Source organism: Sitophilus oryzae, unplaced genomic scaffold (assembly GCF_002938485.1).
Source record: "Sitophilus oryzae breed Bouriz unplaced genomic scaffold, Soryzae_2.0 scaffold_1396_pilon_pilon, whole genome shotgun sequence".
Taxonomy (NCBI): Eukaryota; Metazoa; Arthropoda; class Insecta; order Coleoptera; family Curculionidae; genus Sitophilus; species Sitophilus oryzae.
Genome location: NW_022146055.1, coordinates 2904553 through 2922385, shown reverse-complemented (window position 1 = coordinate 2922385; position 17833 = coordinate 2904553). Strand labels below are relative to the sequence as shown.

At 33.4% G+C, this 17833-nt stretch overlaps 1 protein-coding gene across 7 annotated transcripts in view; it reads right to left on the bottom strand.

The window, feature by feature from the left end:
* LOC115875878 (uncharacterized protein CG43867) overlaps positions 1 to 17833 on the bottom strand; it is a 517198-nt gene that overhangs the window by 448056 nt on the left and 51309 nt on the right. For 6 of the 7 annotated variants that reach the window (XM_030891428.1, XM_030891431.1, XM_030891435.1 and 3 more), the window contains exons 2-4: positions 12065 to 12674; positions 10747 to 10994; positions 448 to 706 (exon numbers count right to left, since the gene is read on the bottom strand). In XM_030891428.1, coding sequence (XP_030747288.1) covers positions 448 to 706; positions 10747 to 10820 — 333 coding nt within the window. In that variant the 5' untranslated portion in view covers positions 10821 to 10994; positions 12065 to 12674. The remainder of the gene's footprint in view (positions 1 to 447; positions 707 to 10746; positions 10995 to 12064; positions 12675 to 17833) is intronic. The other variant, XM_030891429.1, reaches the window with a different exon arrangement.

Genomic DNA, 17833 nt, shown 5'->3' with positions numbered 1-17833 from the left:
GACTTTCAAAAAGTCGTTCAATAGAACAAGAAGGATTCATAATAATAGAAACCTAACTTGTCATAAGTTTGTGATTTTTAAGTAGTTTTTCAGGCCATGATAGATTTTTCAGATATTGCATAAAAAATGCTTCATATTCTGATTTTTATAGCTTTTAACACTATAAACAATATAGGAATAATAGTCCAATACATATTTATTGACAATCCCTTTTTAAAAGTATATGTTTATGATATTTTATTAGTAATTTCATTAATTTGATTTAAGCTTGTAATAGAAATAAAAATATATTTTAATACTATGTATTTATTATTTCTGTCAAAAATTAACAGAGAAAATAAATCTAAACGTTATCAAATATGTTTAAAAAACCTAATCATGTGTATGTAAAAAAGAAGTGAAATGTACCAACACAAACTAAAAATTAACAACAAAACAAAGACTTACCTTTTCTCTGAGCATGTCCCTCGTTCTAGTAGCCTGAGTCCTGCTCCTGTGCAGCTCCAACTGGAGTTCCAGGCAGCGTTCCTTCCAGTTAATATCGCCCCCAGTAGCTGCGATGGTGCTGGTACCAGCTCTAAAGGACTCCAAAGAGTCTGGACGTGGGACTGAGGTAGATAAACTAGTACCAGCACCTGATGTAGAAGCACCATCTCTGGCCCGACGGGGTAGAAGTCTGGGAGAGCTCGGTGTTGATTGGGAGAGTCTGAAATATGTATTAAAGAGATCGTTAATAGAAGCACAGGTTAGGTATATTAAATGTATACAGATAAAAATCTTGTCCCTAATTCGTGGTACAAAAATTGTTTTTAATGAAAAATAAACTCGCGTTTAAACAGCGTAATAACTGGGCCGGTCAGGCGCTGTGCACATTTTTAGAGGCCATAAGTACGCGTGCTATGTGCGCAAACTAGTAACCTAACTAGTACGCGACTCCGAAAATTGGAACGACGAAAAACAATGATTTTGACGATAAGTTTATAATCTGTATAATCTGTGATAGAAGACTCATTTTGGAGGTTCATTGCCATTAATTTTTAACAACTCTACAATTAGAATGTGATAAATTTAGAACATTTGGTGTTACAATAGCAAAATATCACCAAATATCACTAATTTACCAAATTACACCACTGTAATTTACACATTCAGATAAAAAAAAACGCAACGGAATTTTTTTTCGTCAAGTTTAAAGTGTTTTTGCTTCTTCTGAAAATTTGACAATTATACAAGGTTAATCGAACAGTTGTTTTTACCCTATCTTTAAAACATCCTGCGCAATAATTTCGTGAGTAGATTTTCCCAAAACATTATTTTCGGTCAGAACCATGTCTCCTGAATATTTTATTTTTTTACTCATTTCAACACAACCTTGGTTAATCTTTAAGAGCGAAATGACATTGCCACAAACATTTTGCAACTTTTTTCAATTATCGTTACTTTTTGATGTTATTCTTCATAATGATGAGGTGGCTTTGGTGATTGGTGATTATTGTTGTATACGATTGAATATGATTCTTAGTGTCGTAGATTGTGCAAAAGTCATTGATCTTGTTAAAAATGGACGAAATTATGAATATTCGCTTGGTCCTTGAAGAAGAACGGGAAAACATAACAAAATATATTTGCAGCCTCATTAACAGTATGAACTGACGTCTACAGACAGTTATAGCAGTCAAGATAGGTAATACAAAGTATTAGAATATGTTTTATAAGTATTTTGTTTGTTTGTACACTTAGTTATTATAGTTATTTTTTTAATATCCTTTTAGTTCTGCTAGTGTTACTAATATTTATTAAAGCCAAGCCTGTATCGTTACCTTTTAACATTTTTTAAATTTTAATATGGAGTTCTAATCAGTGTCGATATGACATTACCACCAAAGCCACTTTGTAATATTAAAATATAACATCATAAAATAATGATAGTTGAAAAAACTGCAAACTGTTGGTGGCAAGTTCATTTCGCTCTTAAAAATTAACCAAGGCATGTGTTGACATGAATCAAAAAACAAAATGCACAGAAGACATGATTCGGATCGAAAAGTAATGTTTTAGGTAACGTTATGAACGAAATTATTGCACAGGGTGTTTTAAAATTGCGGTAAAAAACTTCAATTCACCCTGTATAATAAGCCAAATACTAAAGTTTATACAAAAGTGAGTTTATGAATTAAAGTTGATAGATTTATATACAGTATGCTAAAAAAATCATAAAAATGGGGCTAAAGGAAGAAAAATATAATACTTTGAATTTGACGAAAAAATTCTCCGTTTTTTTTGACATCTGAGTGGACTTTATACATTTTTATAAACATGTTTATTATTGGTAACAATATTAAAACTATTTTTAGTAAATACCATTACATTTTTCTCATTTTTGGTTGATTGACTTTATTCGTCATTTATTAATGAGACTCAATTATCCTGAGATTATTATTAATTCTATTTAGTTCTGTCAATCTGAAGAAGAATCGACAAAACGAAATGTATGTCGGTGCGACAACCTGGCAAATGTTCAAATTTGGTTCTCTGTAACAGCCAATAATAAGCCACAGAACCTTGGAGCCTCCTGGAGGGTTCAGTCTTCAAGTTGCTAGACTTTTTGAGAAGGATAAGACTGAAGAAAGACAGAAGAAGATTACAATCGGAAAAGGTTACAGTGGATCAGACCGATAGCCACCTCGAAAAATCTAATCTAAAGCTTCATTCATAATCACACAAGTGGAATTAATTGCACCATTATAGTGGAATAAATTAGTGGTTTCAATTATACTTTATACTTTTTAGTTTACGATCATTCACAATGTCTAAAAAACACAATTAAAATTAATAGGATATCCTAGCAACAGTGTATCCAAAGAGAAAGCTTAATATTTAGTTTACAAAACAATCCACTTTTGATTTCTAACCACAGTTTCTCTTGACGGATGATAATCAAAGGCTAAAATGACATTTCTCGCAAATTTTGAAGTATAATTAACGATGGTAAAGCTTCATTCAGAACCTCGAAATCAGTGGAATAAATTAGTGGTTTCAATTAGCTGTAGAAGTTTGTTCACCTAATTTTAATGTAAGCATTCAGAACGCCATAATTAGTGGTAGTAATTTTCAATTATTGGAAAAAGTTAACAAACGTTTGACTTTTCCACTAATTATACATCAAAATTTGCGAGGCATGTCATTTTGGCCTTTGATTATCACCCGTCAGGAAAAATTTTGGTTAGAAATCAAAAGTTTATAGTTTTATGGTGCGTTTAGACTTGAGCACGCACGAACTGGGCCCGTATTCTGTAACTTGGACATAAAAACGTTACGCTTTCAAAACAGTGAGCGCAAGTATTCGATCAGCGAAACGCAAGGCAGTCGATTTTGGCATTCTCGTTGCCATGCGAATCGTGTTCTGGATACGCGTTGAGCACATATTGGCAACATCACAATTTCTAAGTAGCTGATAGTCAAAAGTTGATAACTGACGGATGTAACAATGGAAAATGTCAATGTTACGTGAATTTCATAACCTATTATTGAGTTATGTCAAGCTATTTTTCTATTTATGTCATTATTCGTATTATACGAGGGAAATGTTGAAGACGCTTATCAGCATTTCCGATGTTTTGAACAATATTTATAGCTGCCAAGTCGTAAATTATCAATTACTTATTGAGGAATTTATAGAAGAAGCAGTAATTTTCACTAAAGAGCAAGATAACGCACAACATCACACTATTTTCGATTTTCACTGACAGTTCGACAAGCGATCATTCGTTCATCAAATCAAAGCGCTCAGCGCAATCAGTAAAGACGCTAAGCGCGTTAGACGAGAATACCGAAATCATTAATTAAGTGCGTGCTCAGCGAAAATTAACGTCATATACGTTGAACGTCTAAAAGCGCTTAGCGTTTTCAAAGTTACAGAATACGGGCCCTGAGCGTGCGCGCACGGCATTCGTTCGCGCTCTCGGCTCCGTTCAAATTAAAAACTTATTTTTCGACGAATGAAGTGATCCATTTGTGCGCGCACAGCAGAGTTGTGTTGGCGAAAATAATGGACGACCAAGAAATAGTCGAGGCTGAAGTCATTGTTATGCACAGCTTAATTATAAAAAGAAGAAAAATCGAAAACATCGTCGCTGATGGCAAACACAAATTTTTAGAAATCGATATAATTTACTGCAACAACTTAGTGTCTGAGGAGGGCTATGATCAGTTCAAAAGCTTTACAAGAATGACCAGGCCCGACTTTGACTATTTACAAAATTTAATAACACCAAAAATTACGAACAAAAGATACAAATTTTAGAATAGCAATTTCATTAATATCGACATATTCAATATTAATTTTATTTACAAGGTCTTGCCATGCGTTATTTTTTTTTTGATTTTTTAATAATACAAAGAATGTTTAACATCCCATAATATAGGCAACTTTTTATATTCTTCTATTAATAATAACGAAGATTCATTGATCCACTTCATAATTTTAATAAAGAAAACGAAAAAAAATCACACACGCACGCAAGAACGCAGACAAAACAAATTGCCGGTCCAAACTGAGCGTTCCCGCACACATAAAATCCCTTTGAGCACGGATCAAAAACCGACACCAGACGGCTCACGTTCGCGGCTACTCGCGCACAGATAGATTCAGAGTGAGCGTGAGCCACTTACACTTGAGCATTCGCGGAGGATCAGTGCGTGCGTGCTCAAGTCTAAACGCACCATAATAAGTTAAATATCATGGGTTCTCTATGGATACAACATACTACCACAAGCTGTTGCTAGGATTTTTTATTAATTTTAATTGTATTTTTTAGACATTGTGAATGATCGTAAATTAAAACTTCATTCAGAACCTCGAAATCAGTGGAATAAATTAGTACTTTCAACTAGCCGTAGAAGTTTGTTCACCTAATTTTAATGTAAGCATTCGGAACGTCATAACTAGTGGTAGTAATTTTCAATTAGTGGAAAAAGTTAACAAACTTTTGACTTTTTTACTATTTATACTTCAAATGCGAGGAATGTCATATTGGCCTTTGATTATCACCCGTCAAGAAAAATTTTGGTTAGAAATCAAAAGTTTATTCTTTTATAAGCTAAATATTATGCGTTCTCTATGGATACAACAAACTACCGCAAGCTGTTGCTAAGATTTTTTATTAATTTTAATTGTGTTTTTTAGACATTGTGAATGATCGTAAACTAAAAAGTATGAAGTGTAATTGAAACCACTAATTTATTCCACTAGTTGGGAGGTTCTGAATGAAGCTTAATGGAAAAGTTACAAGTTTGTTAACTTTTTATACTAACTGAAAATGACTACCACTAATTTTGAAGTTCTGAATGCTTACATTGAAATTAGAGAAACAAACTTCTACGCTAATTGAAACCACTAATTGCGAGGTTCTGAATGAAGCTTAAGTTTAGAAAAAAGCTACATTGTAGCGAAAAATGTTCGGAAAATGTGTACTCCCTGTAATCAGTGTCGAAAGAAATATATATTTAGAAATAAACTTGAGAAACAGGGCCAGAAAATGGACGGTAATAAACAAAAATCGTAAAACAGAGCGTTTATAGGACTGCTTTATGGCACTTTTATCGATCGCAATTTGTTTTTCTCTCCATTTTGGCAATTAACGCGTTCCGTCGTATCCTCCATCATCGTCATCGGACGTCCTGCGTCCAGTTACCATTTCCGATGGTCAGTTGGAAAAATATACGGTTATTGTGCTCGTCATTATTTTTTTTATTCGGCGCACTTGTCTGGCCCTGCAGGACACCAATTTAGTACTTTTATTATAGTGAAGCTCGACCAATTTGCCTGTCAAAATAAATTAAAAGTAAACAACGACAAATGAGCGATGATCAAAAGACTGTTTGTCAAAAAATGAAAAATATACAGTACGTCCCCGGATTGCCTTTGCAAAAGGAAAAACTTTTTTATTCACAGTTTGAGAAAAACGCATTCTTCTTTAAAAAAAATGCTTCATCTAAAAGGGTTAATCCTGTTTATACTTTTCTAAGTTTCCATACCGAAAATACTGAAAATTAGGTTGAAGTCCTAAAATCCAAAAGGCGTTTCTAAAATATAATTTAATTTAATTTCGATTTCATTCTTTGCTAGATATTTTTTTTTCACCGCCGTGTTACCCGCCGTGTTATACCGATGTATCGCCGGTTGTACCGATGGAATCGGTAGGAACGTGTCGCCGGAATATTTCCATTCAAGGCTCCATGTTCATTACTCTGCGGACTATGTTCACCGTACCCAAAATAGCTGCTTTAATACATTGACTTATGATATTTTCTGGTCGCTTCAGCTCCTTTAAGTTCTTCTCAAAATCAATGTGAACCAGACCATTGCTTGAAATGATGAGTGGTATTACTCGGGTTGCTTTTAGATGACAGGTTTCCCTCATATCGAAAGCCAAGTCTTGATACTTCGAAATTGTTTTCCCTTGCAGTTTTGACTACGTTGTGATCTAGTGGTTCAGCTACGTCGATTAAGTAAGCTTTCTTTTCGTTTTTATCTATCCAAACAGTGTCCGGCTTATTATGAACTACTGATCTGTCTGTCTGTATTTGCGTATTCCAGTATACTTTATGATGTTCGTTTTCCTCTAATTCTTGTAGCCTGTATTCATAATATTTCTTTTCAGGGTTCTTGATTTTTAGGTACTTTAGCATTTCCAGGTGAATAATCTTTGCTATGTTGTCGTGTCTTTCCGTGTAGTGGACTGACGCAAGACTCTCATATCCAGAGCTGATGTGTTGGATGGATTCGCTAATCTTATGATATACTCTACATTTGTCAGTTGGTATGTTTTGTTTTAAAATATGCCTCCTATAGGCTCTAGTGCTAACCACTTGATCTTGTATTGCACATATGAAGCCCTCGGATTCTCCCATGAGGTTAATGTTTGTAAGGAATTTTATAGATCCACTTTTATCAATTCCTTCTGCCTGGCTTTCGTTGGCATACCTTCCATGCAGAGCCTTTCCTCGAAGTTCCTTCAGCTGTTCCTGAACCGATGGAACTTCCGTTGGGATATGGGAAGCCAGGTTCAAGGAAGAGTAGCCTCGGTCAATCTCGCATATTGCTCGATGAAGGTAAGTATCCCTTTGCATAAAATAGGTTGCTAGTTTGTTATTTTGTCTGTTGCATGCTCTTTCAACATTGATAAGTCCTCTCCCTCCATGGATCCTGTGGAGATACAACCAGATTTCTGAAGACGACTGATGGTGCAATCTGAACTGTGATAGTGTTCTCCTAGTAGCTCTAGCTATTTCCTGCAGCTCTGTTTTGGACCATTTCAAGACTCCGTATATATGCGCCGGGATAGACAGGAATTGCCCATCTATTGACTGCTGCTAATTTGCTAGATGATTATTATTAAGTTTGATTAACGTCATATTTTTTTGCTGTGGTTAATGTATCACATTTTCCGATAACTAATATCATGGAGAGGGTTCATAGCGTTGAACTAAATAAATGTTGTGCTTCTTTAGCATATTAAAACAGCAAAACATATGATGATAATTAAAATTCTATTAATAACAATTTATCAAGGAATGAAAACGAAATTACATTACCATAGAAACGTGTTTTGATTTTAAGGACTTAAGCTTCATTCATGATCTCCCAATTAGTGGAATAAATTAGTAGTTTCAATTACACTCTATACTTTTTAGTTTACGATCATTCACAATGTCTAAAAAACACAATTAAAATTAATAAAATATCCTAGCAACAGCTTGCGGTAGTCTGTTGTATCCATAGAGAAAACATAATATTTAGTTTATAAAACATTAAACTTTTGATTTCTAACCAAAAATTTTCTTGACAGATGATAATCAAAGACCAAAATGACATTCCTCGCAAATTTTGAAGTACTTATAATTAATAGAAAAGTCAAAAGTTTGTTAATTTTTTCGACTTATTGAAAATTACTACCACTAATTATAACGTTCTGAATGCTTACATTAAAAATAGGTGAACAAACTTCTACGCTAATTGAAACCAATAATTCCACTAATTGCGAGGTTCTGAATGAAGCTCTAAGATTCGTTCAGAACCTCGCAATTAGTAAAATAAATTAGTGGTTTCAATTAGCGTAGAAGTTTCTTACTCTAAGCTCAATGTAAGTATTCAGAACGTCAAAATTAGTGGTAGTAACTTTTAAGCTTCATTCAGAACCTCCCAATTAGTGGTTTCCATTACACTTTATATTTTTTAGTTTACGATCATTCACAATGTCTAAAAACACAATTAAAATTAATAAAATATCCTAGCAACAGCTTGCGGTAGTCTGTTGCAGGTCTGTTGTATCCATAGAAAAAGCATAATATTTAGCTTATAAAACAATAAACTTTTGATTTCTAACCAAAATTTTTCTTGACGGGTGATAATCAAAGGCCAAAATGACATTCCTTGCAAATTTTGAAGTATAATTAGTGGAAAAGTCAAAAGTTTGTTAACTTTTTCCACTAATTTAAAATTACTACCACTTGGTTCTGAATGAAGCTTTAAGCTTCGTTCAGAACCTCGCAATTAGTGAAATAAATTAGTGGTTGCAATTAGCGTAGAAGTTTGCTACTGTAAACTAAATGTAAGCATTCAGAACGTCAAAATTAGTGGTAGTCATTTTCAATTAGTAGAAAAATTTGCGAGAAATATCATGTTGGCCTTTGATTATATCATCCGTCAAGAGAAATTGTGGTTAGAAATCAAAAGTTGATTGTTTTATAAGTTAAATATTAGGCTTTCTCTATGGATACAACAAACTACCGCAAAGATGTTGCTAGGATTTTTTATTTCACAACCAAACCAAACCAATATACAACTGACTCCCGCATGCTGCTGCTAAGGTATTCTATTAATTTTAATTGTGTTTTTTAGACATTGTGAATGATCGTAAACTAAAAAGTATAAACTGTAATTGAAACCACTAATTTATTCCACTAATTGGCGAGGTTCTGAATGAAACTTAAAAAAAAATTAAAACTATATTAGAAAAATTCAACTATATTTTCAAAGATATTTTTCCGATCACTGATTATCCATAAACATCTAACCATAAATGATCCCGCATACATACTGGGTGTTTTCCAAAAGCGGTTCACCTCAATAACTTTCTTTATTTTTTCAGATAAAAAACGAGATTTGTTACGTATATGTATAGGACATATATACCAAAACTGATTGGCGTTTTCAATTACATCCAGTCACTGTTTTACCGGACATAACTACAACTTTTGATTGTATATGATACCCTCGGTATTTTTTTACTTTATTTGATAGAAAATGACATTTTGAATAGAATGAAGAAGAGAGTCAACTTTTGACATTTTCAAAAAAATGACTTTTCGAAATACGTTGATGAGCCACCATCGTTACATTTGAAAATATTGGATTATGATTTAAAATACGATTGGGTTATATATTTATGGTTAATCAAATCTACTTTTTCACCAAAAAAAACCTTTATGGGTATTTCGCCACTGCACTGCAAGAAAATCTACAAAATAAAATAGTTATTTTTTGTAAACACTTCTGGCGTTAAACCTAAACGGACGCTGCTTGTCAGAAGTTATGTTTACAGTAATACAAATTTGCCTAACAAAGAAAAAAATACTTAACGTTTCGGAAAGTTATCTCTTTCCGTCGTCGGAAGCAAAAAAAATACAAGGAATAAAGAAAAAAACTATTTAAAATATTTAAATTCAACTATTCGAGAACACTTTACTTTTTTAAAACAGAACGTCTACAAGAAACCGTTGACGTTCTGTTAAAATGACATTATATCATCATTATATCCAAGTTATACTTCAAAATTAACAATTACTACCTGATAACAATTACTTAATAAGGTAAAACCAAAAAGCCCCAAACTTTCTGTATGATTATTTTTAAATTTTACGTATATTATGTTTATTTATGTTATGTTCTTTAAAATCAAAGAAGCGATTGCCATACATCACTAACATCTACAAATGCATAAGCAATACATTTATTTTATTAGATTGAATTAAAAAAGCCTCTTTTATTTTTCTTTTAGAGGCTATCGCTTCTTTCATTATAATTTTGGCGTTATTAAAATTTATTCTGTGCCCTGTGTCCCATGAATGCTGACAAATCTTAGATTTGTGAAAACCTCTCTTTCTTAAATATATAATCTTTATGTTCTTTAATTCTAACATTTAAGGGTCTAGATGTTTCACCAATGTAAAATTTATCGCATTCACAGGCTATTTGGTATATTACATTTTTTGTTTGTTGTTCGGTATTCATTGGTTTAGTATGTGATAAAATGGATCTAAATGATTAAAAATTAGTAGTTTTAACATATCCATGACACTGTAGATTGAAATTTAAAATACGGAATATTCTGAATATAATTTTCTATCAAATAAAGTAAAAAAATACCGAGGGTACCATTTAAAAATCAAAAATTGTAGTTATTTCCGGTAAACCAGGAAATGACCGAAAATAATTATTGAATACGTCAGTCAATCTCGGTCTATGTCATATATTAATATACCAAATCTCATTTTTTTATCTGAAAAAAATAAAAAAAAGTTTTAGCGAAACCAAAACACCCGGTATACGACTCTTTATGTAAGTACCTAATTTAGATCAATAAAAAACATTGTTCCTATTTAAAGAAATTAGAAAAAATATTTAATCAATAACCTTAAGTATCTTACAAAATATGTATTATGTATTATTTTGTTAGTAGGTACCTTGTTAGTTCTCCTAATCTGGTCAACGGATCAAAACCACCGCTGTGCCTCTTGTTCTTGGTTTCCTCACTCATCCTTTCACCAGATACAGAACTAAGTCACTTCCATTTCAAAACCGGCACAACCGATATTAACAATATCTACTCGATAACGGACGAACAACGGCAAAGTTGAGTAACGTACGGACATGAATAACACAATTTTTATAAAACTTAACAAACGAGTGTTCGAATATGATGCTGAAACACCTGAAAAAAAGAAGAAAAAAAGTACATTAAAACTAGTACATTATAGAATGCAACTAGAAAAAGTAAGACACTCACCGGTACGAAAAATGGGCACCTTAAAATTTTGATGTATTATAAAGCTTTATACCGGGTGCGTCTCAAAAGCGGCTCACCGCTATGACTTTTTTATGTTTTCAGATAAAACATTGACATTGTTTATGACATAAATTAGGATTGATTGACGTATTCAATTGTTTTCGGTCACTGCCTGTTTCACCGGAAATGACTACAACTTTTGATTTTCAAATGACACCTTCGGTATTTTGTTACTTTATTCGATAGAAAATGACACTCTGAATAGAATGATATATCAACTTTTAACATTTTCGAATATGGTTATTTGAAAATGGCAACATACGATTCATAACGACAATTTGACTCGAAATACCAAGTGGGTGGTATCAAATTATTCGTAAAAAAATGCTTTTTCCAAATACGCTAATGAGCCAATCTCGTTCCATTTGAAAAAATTCAGATATGATTAAAAATACAATTTGGGCATCTTTTAACCCGCCAGGACGAGAGATTAAAAACACTAGACGACCAAATCTATTTTTCCAAGGCTACTTGACTAAAAATTAGTGTTTTGAACACAACCATGGCACCCTAGATTGAAATTTAAAATACAACTTTGTTTTTGTGTCAATAGTTGACATATGATATGTCAATCTATTCATAGTGTCATTTTCTATCGAATAAAGTAAAAAAAAAGTACCGAAGGTGTATACCGAAAGTAAAAAAAAATACCGTATGTTGTAGTCATTTCCGGTGAAACAGGAAGTAGCCAAAAAGAATTGAATACATCAATCAATCCTAATTTATGTCATATACTAACATACCAAATCTCGTTTTTTTATCTAAAAAAATAAAAAAGTTATAGGGGTGAGCCACTTTTGAGACGCACCCGGTATTGCAAATACAACATAATAAAATAAACAGTGTCAGCGAGGGTTATGAAAAGCAGATCACTGTAATTTTACATGTATAATTAATATGGGGAATGTCAAAGAATTTTTTATATACCTACTCACCTATAAATCTTAAAAAGTGCTTTGGAAAATGGATGGATATATCTATCTTCTATCACAACTCACAACCATAAAAAAACAGTAGATAACAATAACAATTTCATGTTTTAAAATACAAAAACTAAACACATTTTTCACACTGACAATCCGGTATCAGTTTTACAAATGAATGAATATCTTTACAATCTCTTAGTGAATAGCACAAGCAACGCATATCCATATACATATCAAAAGGAATTGGTTAACGACCTTAGAACATCCTGACAACACTGCATCTTACTTTTCTTACTATTACAACTTCATTCAAAAGGTGTCGATCCATTGAGGCGTGTATGTAACGTTTCTTATTTATATGCACGCTATGTATGTATTTTATTATACAAAACATTCGATAAAATTTACAATGAAAATATTTAAAATTTTAAAAAGATGTTCGTGAAGAATTAACAAGTGTGTGTACTTAGTACTTAAAGACAATTTTAGAATATAAATATTTCACTCGTGTTTCTTGTAATTGTTTAGTTAAAATATGTAATGCCGATTTTTTTGTATAACAAGTGAAAGTTGTGGCGAAGTGATTATTGGAGGGTCTTCGTTCTGTATATAAGTCCATCTGAAACAAAAAGAAAAAATAAGTTAATATGAGGCAGTTTCAAAGAAATGACAAAGACAAGATATAAGATAATGTCTATACAATTGTGGCTGATTTGTTTCTCAAAAAAAGTCTGTTTTTTTCGTCGGTGAAAAATAAATCAAGAATGTAATAGAAAAATGGGTTACGTAAATCAAACGCTAAATTTGGAAACAGCCCTACTTATTAAATTAAATGAAATGAAATGAGTGCCGTACTCTCCCTGGAATTCACAATAAAAAGAGCACGGCAGAAAAAACCTTGATCACTATTCCAAAGAATCCAGAATCCAACTATGCTGTTCTGACGTGCTGATTCCGTCGCCAAAACTGGTGCAGGCTCGCCATTCGTGGGCCCAGAACCGACACTTAGCGTACCAAAAAATCTCGCAAGAGACAGGCTCTGTGAATGGGTTAGGGGTGTAACGCTTCGGGGGACTGGTATGACAGTCCCGGAATGGAACATGCCAAAACAATCCTAGCAGGGCCATCCAAACGTAGAACAGATGAACTCCTAAAGGCTGGTAGGAACGGAGCGCGTACGCTTACTGCAGTATACACGGGCCACTGCCGGCTGAGATCACACCTACAGAGGATGGGACTGGTGGAAGACGGCCGAATGCCGACTCTGTATGGAAGATGACGAAACAATGAAGCACGTTATGTGTACCTGCCCCGCTGGGGGCAGGACCAGGTTTGAGGTGTTTGGCAAACCCACGCTAGACTTATCAGACCTAGAAGACATATCACCCTCGGACATAACGGCCTATGTTAAAAGGCTGGGTTTTGAGGGCGAACTTTATTTCTATTAAAGAGCTGGTAGAAACTGAGCCACAATAGGCCCTCGCGGCCTCAGTGGAGGGTCCCACCTGGGACTCACTCTTAGTAAAATACAAAAAAATGCTGTTCTGAACGTTAATAAAAGGGAAATAATAATAATACAAAAACTGTCCCCATACGAAGGTTTGTAGTTTAATACATTCAAAACATGCCACATTTATTACATTCAAAACTAATGAGTTTTGTTAGTTTAGCAGGTCCCCACCCGCAGATGCTAAGGTCTCCGGTTTCGAAGCTAAAGTTGAACAAATATCTGTAGATTATGAGTTATTCTATTGTTTAGTTTTGATTTGTAGTGTAACAACCCAAATTCGTCAACAAAGTTGAAGAGGTAATATTTTGGCCAACTGTATAACAAGAAATTTAAATGAAAGAAAGGAATCTACGTTGTGTTAAATATTTTTTTATTGTGATTACCTCGGATGCGCCTCGACAGAAGCAATATTTTGGGAAATTTGAGGAGAATAGGTTATGTAAATAATACGCTAAATTAGTAAATTGTAAGTGTATTGCCCTACTTATTTTATTAAATGAAATGAATGGAGTGCCGTACTCTGTCTGGAATTCACGAGTAAGAGAGCACGGCAGAGAAAACCCCGATCACTATTCCAAAGAATATAACTATGATGTCCTGAACTTTAATAAAAGAGAAATAATAATAATATACAAACTGTCCTCATACCTAGGTTTATAGTTTATTACATTCAAAACATGCCACATTTATATCATTCAAAACTGAAGAGTTTTTTGTCAGTTTAACGGGTCCCCACTCCCAACCCGTAGGTACGAAGGCCCTTGTTGCGGACTCGACGCCAAACATGAAGGTTTGGTGCCAATATCTTTAGAAATTATATACTATATTAGAATCTTTATAAATTATTCTATGAATTATTCTATTTATTGTTTTTGTTTTCCCTTTTGCGAGATATTCGTCCATGCACGGTCGAAAATTGTTAGTACACTCAACAAGGCCCTTATTCTCACACTGAACCACAAACATGGGCACGAAGGAACAGTAAACGATTTTATTTAGATTACTTTTAAACCGAAATTATTTACAGCATAAATAGATTCCATTAAATGCATACACACGTTATATTTATACATATATTTTCAGATGAAATAAATACGGAAAAACTCTCTCTTTAATACTGAATATTACAACAGACAAATAAGCTATATGCTTTAGTTAATACTAATTAAATAATGAAAAAACATTTACTTTACCTTCAATAACATTCTTTGTCACAAAACTTAAGAACCAAAATAACATCAACGCGTCTCGAATGGTCTAAAAGCTATTATTTAACAACTAATCTCTCTCTCTGTTCGTCGCCTGATTTCCCTCTCCCTAGTTTGTGAATAATATTTTAAAAATCAATAATTTTATTTATGTATACAGAGTGTCTTAAAAATGAATGTCTTGAATTTAAAGAAATATGTCTATTTTTAAATAGGCGGTTCATCTCTACCAAACAATTTTATTTATATTCCTTTTAAAACTGAAATTATTCACAGCTTAATAGATTTCATTAAATGCATACACATGGTATATTATTGGTATTATAATATAATTCTCAGATGTAATAAATAAGGAAGAGCTTTAGTACCGAACATTATAACAGAAAAATAAAATAACATTAGCTAAATAATGAAGAATCTCATTTACTTTACCTTTAATAACATTCTTTGTCACAATAGCCAAAACGTACAAACCAAAATAACAACGATGCGTCTCGAACGGTAGCACAGATTATACAGATTATAATCTTTGTTTTTTCTTTATTGTTTTTCGTGGTTCCAATTTTCGGAATGGGGCACTAGTTAGGTTACTAGTTTGCGCACATAGCACGCCCACTTTTGGCCTCTAAAATTGTGCACAGCGCCTGACCGGCACAGTTATTAGAGAGATATCGGAAAACCGAATAGCGTCATACAGTATTTACGCGTACCTTATCATGGTTACGATATGCGCGAGTCAACGCAACACCCGCTAATAACGTTACCGCCACACGTTACCGCAATTACACCAAGCGCTCTTTCTAAATAACCTCTGATAACGTTTAAAAATTGCTTAAATGGGCATGTGCGGGTATTTGACAACCGGAGCCGGCCGCCCGGCGAGATCTTTTATTATAGGTTATGTTTGAATTGTTTTGAATTATTGCTTTAGTTTTATTAGGTAATTTGATATTTAAGAAGCTGGGATTAGTTTTAATTAAATAAATATGGCCCAAAATATGGATTCCACCTCTTCCAATACTAAAGAACCTATAAAGAGTCTTAGGTTTACAGCAGATGACGACTTAGCCCTTCTAAGAGAATTTGTTGCTTGTTGCCCTAAACCCATTGGCAGACGTTGAACAATAAAGCACTGGAAATAAGCACTTTAGCCCTTTAGTTTTAAAATACCTAGTAAACAAAACAATTTCAAAGTTTTAAATTCAAAGTTAGGTTAAGTTTAAATAGCGGACGCGATCAGAATTTTTTCCGATCCGATAACTATAAATGAAGAGGGTTAATACCACCTCACGTAAAGGAAATAACACCTGACCTTATTAACGTCCATGCACGCTATTCGGTTTAGCGATATCTCTCTATTACGCTGTTTATTGTTATTTTACGCGAGTTTATTTTTGCGCACAGGAAATTTGACTCGTTTGCACATCGTCATAAAAAACAATTTTCGTACCACGAATTAGGGACAAGATTTTTATCTGTATACTTATAGGATACCTAATCTGTGACGGTAGTCTAAAATCTATTATCTAACACCTATCATCTCGTTCTTTGTCTGATTTGCCTCTCCCTAGTTTGCGAATAAATATTTTAAAAATCAATAATGATTTATGTAATATGTATACAGAGTGTCTTAAAACTGAAGTTTTTTTTTAATTAATATAATAATAAAATAAATGTCTTATCCCACAAACGTTGTTTCGAGATAATAAGCAAAAACTGTTTTAGCAAATATTTGAAGCGTCAATTTACAAAAAAACGTGTCTATTGAGTGGTATCATTTAAACAGAAAAAGCACAAAAATAATTCGGATAAGGCGGGTTTTGTTGCAGTATGATGCAAATTGGCTACATACATACATACATACTGCCATTACTCGCTGACGAGTATTTGACACGCATCAGAAGATGGCCACGCAAGGCGTTTTCTTTCATGAGCTTTTCTATGACTGAAAAGCCGATACGTGATATTATCTGTCTACCGCACTCCAGACATTCAAAAATCTCAGTGCTTTGTTGCCTCTTTACTAGTAAAGAGGCAAATTGGCTATGAGATGAAGAACGACGCTGTCATTTTATGTGTAAATTTTTATGGGAAATGTTATCAATTGTCATTTGTTGCCAACTGGATGCCTTTTTTTTCGATCATATGGTATTTGCATCGTAACTTGATTTATTAAATATACTATTTTATTAAAATTAAGTAAGGATTTGAAAAAATGTCAGTAGTAATATTATACTTGTGTAAAAATCTTATGAAGAAATGCGGGATTTGTAAAAATAATGACAATAAAAAGCAAATATAAGTGGATAAGACGAATTTTGCTGCAGTAATGCAACTTGCAGTGAATTTTATATAGGAATAGGCAAACTTTACTGCAGTTTGGAATTATGTTTATGTAGATTTCAGGGTCCACTATTAATATATGCCATTAGGCCATTTAAAAAAAATTAAGCAGGTTTTGCAACTTGACGCCTCAAATAAAATAATTATTATAAATAGATTTGTCTAGAAACGTTCAATCCTTTTTATTCGTTCTATAATCAGTGTTATCATACAATACTACAAGTAATACAGTACTACTAATAAACCTCATTAAAAAAAACGTAAATTTAGAGAAGCCGGTTTTATTTCAAAGAATCATTTCAAAATTAAAACCGTATCAGTCCAAGATTTTTCATAATTCACCACAGTGACCACACTCTTTCAAACAAACGCAGACAATATTTATATTATACGAGATACATCGTTTCGAATATAATATGTGCATAGTGATAGTAGCTAATTCCCAATATCGAATATCCAATATAGCTAATAACCAAAAATTGTTCGATAACCCATCCTTCAGGGACCCCGACCGGAAATGACCTTTAAATTGGTTTCGGCCGTTGGCTATCCGTATAAATAACAGCCGACGCGAACCGATCGCACCCGATCCGAAGGTAGATTGGCCTCATTTCCGCTGGGGAAGGCCGGGGACTTCCGGTACAGAGATGAGATTTATCCCCATGGGAGCGCGGTAATATGCAGTGTTGTAGATGAGGGGGGAAGTTGTATGTAAAT